Source organism: Propithecus coquereli, unplaced genomic scaffold, assembly GCF_000956105.1.
Source record: "Propithecus coquereli isolate 6110/MARCELLA unplaced genomic scaffold, Pcoq_1.0 Scaffold48, whole genome shotgun sequence".
Taxonomy (NCBI): domain Eukaryota; kingdom Metazoa; phylum Chordata; class Mammalia; order Primates; family Indriidae; genus Propithecus; species Propithecus coquereli.
The window spans coordinates 4294863-4297928 of NW_012150618.1; the positions used below are offsets into that span (position 1 = coordinate 4294863).

At 34.5% G+C, this 3066-nt stretch overlaps 1 protein-coding gene across 1 annotated transcript in view; it reads right to left on the reverse strand.

The window, feature by feature from the left end:
- Positions 1–1258: 1258 nt before the first annotated feature.
- The window catches only part of RAB32 (RAB32, member RAS oncogene family), a 17867-nt gene continuing 16059 nt past the window's right edge, over positions 1259–3066 (reverse strand). The window contains exon 3 of the mRNA XM_012655568.1: positions 1259–1759. Within this exon, the coding sequence (XP_012511022.1) occupies positions 1610–1759 (150 nt within the window). The 3' untranslated portion in view covers positions 1259–1609. The remainder of the gene's footprint in view (positions 1760–3066) is intronic.

Here is a 3066-nt window from a genome sequence, read left to right on the forward strand (position 1 = left end):
TGTGGTATCATTGCTTCTGAGTCCTCTCAGAAGACAGAGTTAGTAAACACATGTATATATACATATACACATCTATATCTACTTCTTTATGTCTCTGTGACACATATGTATGTGTATATTTGTGTATGTATAAACTCACACACACAAATATATATATTTACATGAAATATTAATTTTAATTAAATTCACACTGATATCTCCAATCCAATCCAACACCTTCTCCCTTATTAGTAATAACTTTCTCAGAAAACGAGCAACCTAGAAGAGCTATGGTATTATACAGGCATCTTTCATGGCATCGACACACGTTTTTTTATCTCCACTCCCAAGGTAAGTTTAACTTTAATTCAAGTATTGATCTTCTGAATGTCCAAGTGTCATTCAGTCCCCACCAACCCCATTATATCAAATCATTATAAAATTCTCTAACTGCACTTAGAAGCAATTGATTAAGAACAAAAATTCCCATATGGTAGGCAAAAGCAATCCATGTAACCTAAAATATTTGTACCCCCTTAATATTTTGAAATAAAAAAATTAAAATAATAGAAGGCAAAAGTGAACAAGTTTTCTAAGGCAGAAAAATATACCCCATATTACCTTTCTAGAACTATATTAATTCAAAAATAAAACTTCAGTCAAAATATTTATTTTTTCTTAATTGGGTTAAATGGTAATACAAATATTGTGATTCTGTCTGAAGTTTCTCTTTATTTACTGTAAATGTCCAAAACCCTATATAAAACCATACACAACCTAGTGTCTTTTACAATTCATATACCAGAAACTTAGATTTAATTGTATGTGATTTGAAATACATTCTTTCCTCGACCATTACTGTTACAGATTTAAAAAGACTAGATCCAGTTAGAGACAAGTGCAACAGTCCTATCAATCGGACCCTAGTTACAAACATAAACACATGGGAAGAAGAGAAGAGAGAAAGAACCAGGAAGAAAGAAGAAGAAATGCTCATTTATTTTGTTTCCAAGGGATAGCAACCGGATCCAGGAGACATCATAATACAGGTGTGGTATGTTTACTTTTTGAGTAATTTAATGTTTAAGAGGTGCCATATCAGCTACACATGGTCAAATTATATTTAAGGATAACAATTTTATGTGAAGTACAAAAGTTTTGAATGGAAAATTGCTAAAGAGAAACTTCAAGGCTTTGTGGCTAACAGAGTATAAAAATCTCACCCAAAAGGGAGGATGGAATACAAAGACAAAAATATAGACTCAAAATGACCATAAGATTGGTGGTGAGGTTTTATTACCACCTAGCCCTTACACTAAAAGCTGCGACTTGGAAGGAAGTCTTACCTAGTCCTCAAGAACTGTCATTTAAGAAGATGTTAAAAAGGATGTAAACATTATCCTCCATATGATGGCAACAACAACAAAAGCCTAACTGTCATCTGTTAACTTGCAGAGCCAATAGCAGAGATACTTCTTCAAATGTTCCATTTTCCAATAAGTGTAGGTGCACAGTGGTGCTGCATTTTGAAGCACCACTGTGGGAAGATTCACAGCCAGCATGTCGTCTGCAACTCATTCTCAGGAACTTGCTCAGAACGGAGGCACGCACAAGAGAAGCAGAAGCCGTGTCAGCAACACTGAGATTTGCTCTCTGCTCTCAAGGTCTCTTGATCTAGTTTAATTTTATCCGCATCGTTGTCTTCATTAGGAAAGCTTTGGTGGTTATCAAGAATATTCTCCACTAGGAATCGGGCAGCTTCATCTATGTTTATGTTATCCTGTAATGCAGAATTGAAGAATAGGATTAATTATTAGAATAAAGCATTAAGAGCATCCATGGGAACTAGGAAACTTTGTCAGAGGAAGCATTAAAATTACACCAGCTACCATCTTCTTCTTTAATACTAAAGTGTTTGCCCTGAGAGTTCCATGCTACTGAGTAATGTGGCTATAGGAGGAACCTTCTTCTTTTTACCAAGGATACCCCTTCTTATGTTCCTGTTTTAAATTTTTGCCACTGATGTTCAATGAGCTATCTTGATGGTTGAAAATCAATCTTAACCCTGCTCTGGGGTGCACTCACACAAATGTAGGCACTCAGGCTGACAAATCTCTGCCCTAGAATATCTAATTCAAGTATTCAGGATACATTGTAAAGAAAAATTTAAAAGGGCCCAAACCACATTAAAATATGATAAATATATCACGTCACTTCTCCATCTCTAAGAACAAATTATTCCTTTTAGTTTTCATGCATAAATTAGCCTGAAACAATGTTATGAGTGCAATGTTCATTTGGGATACCCTACAGAATCATTAACTGTCACGACATTTGTGCGACTGAATTACAAGTTGTCATTAAATACACAGTAAGTGACACAGGGCAAAAATGGCTTATTTTTAAAAACTATTTAACCTTTCATTTTTAAATAATTTCAGATTTACAAAAACATTGCAAAAATAGTAAATTTCCTGTTTACCATGCACCTATATTTCTCAAATACTAACATCTTAGATAGCCAAAGTACAACTATCAAAATAAGGAAATTATATAATAGTGTTGTGTCAATGTTAATCTATCGACCTTATTCAAATTTCATCAATTAACTCAATGCCCTACTTCTTATCCAGGATCATAAGCTGTGTTTTGTTGCCATGTCTCCCTGGTCTTTTTAAGTCTGGAACAGTTCCTCAGTTTCCTTGCCTTTCATGACCTTGACACTCTCAGCAATAGCCAGTGCATATTCTTCAGTCTGGGTCTGTTTGATGTTTCCTTATTGTTAAATCAAGTTATGCATTTCTGGCAATAACAAAACACTAGTGATGTGTCCCTCCTGTGTATCAGAAAGCACACTTGTTTGAAGTTGTGTCTGCTGGTTTTTCCACTGAAGAGTTGCTATTTTTCCCTTTGTATTTAGTTAGTGCAAACATGTAAACACCCTGTTTCTCACCATACTTTTCCCCACTAATTTTAGCATTGATTAATCCTTCCCTAAAACAATTATTACTGTGCTATTTAATAATGAGTTTTTATTTCCATCATTCCTTCTATTCTTATTGGTTGGAATCCTACTGTTAAGAAGAA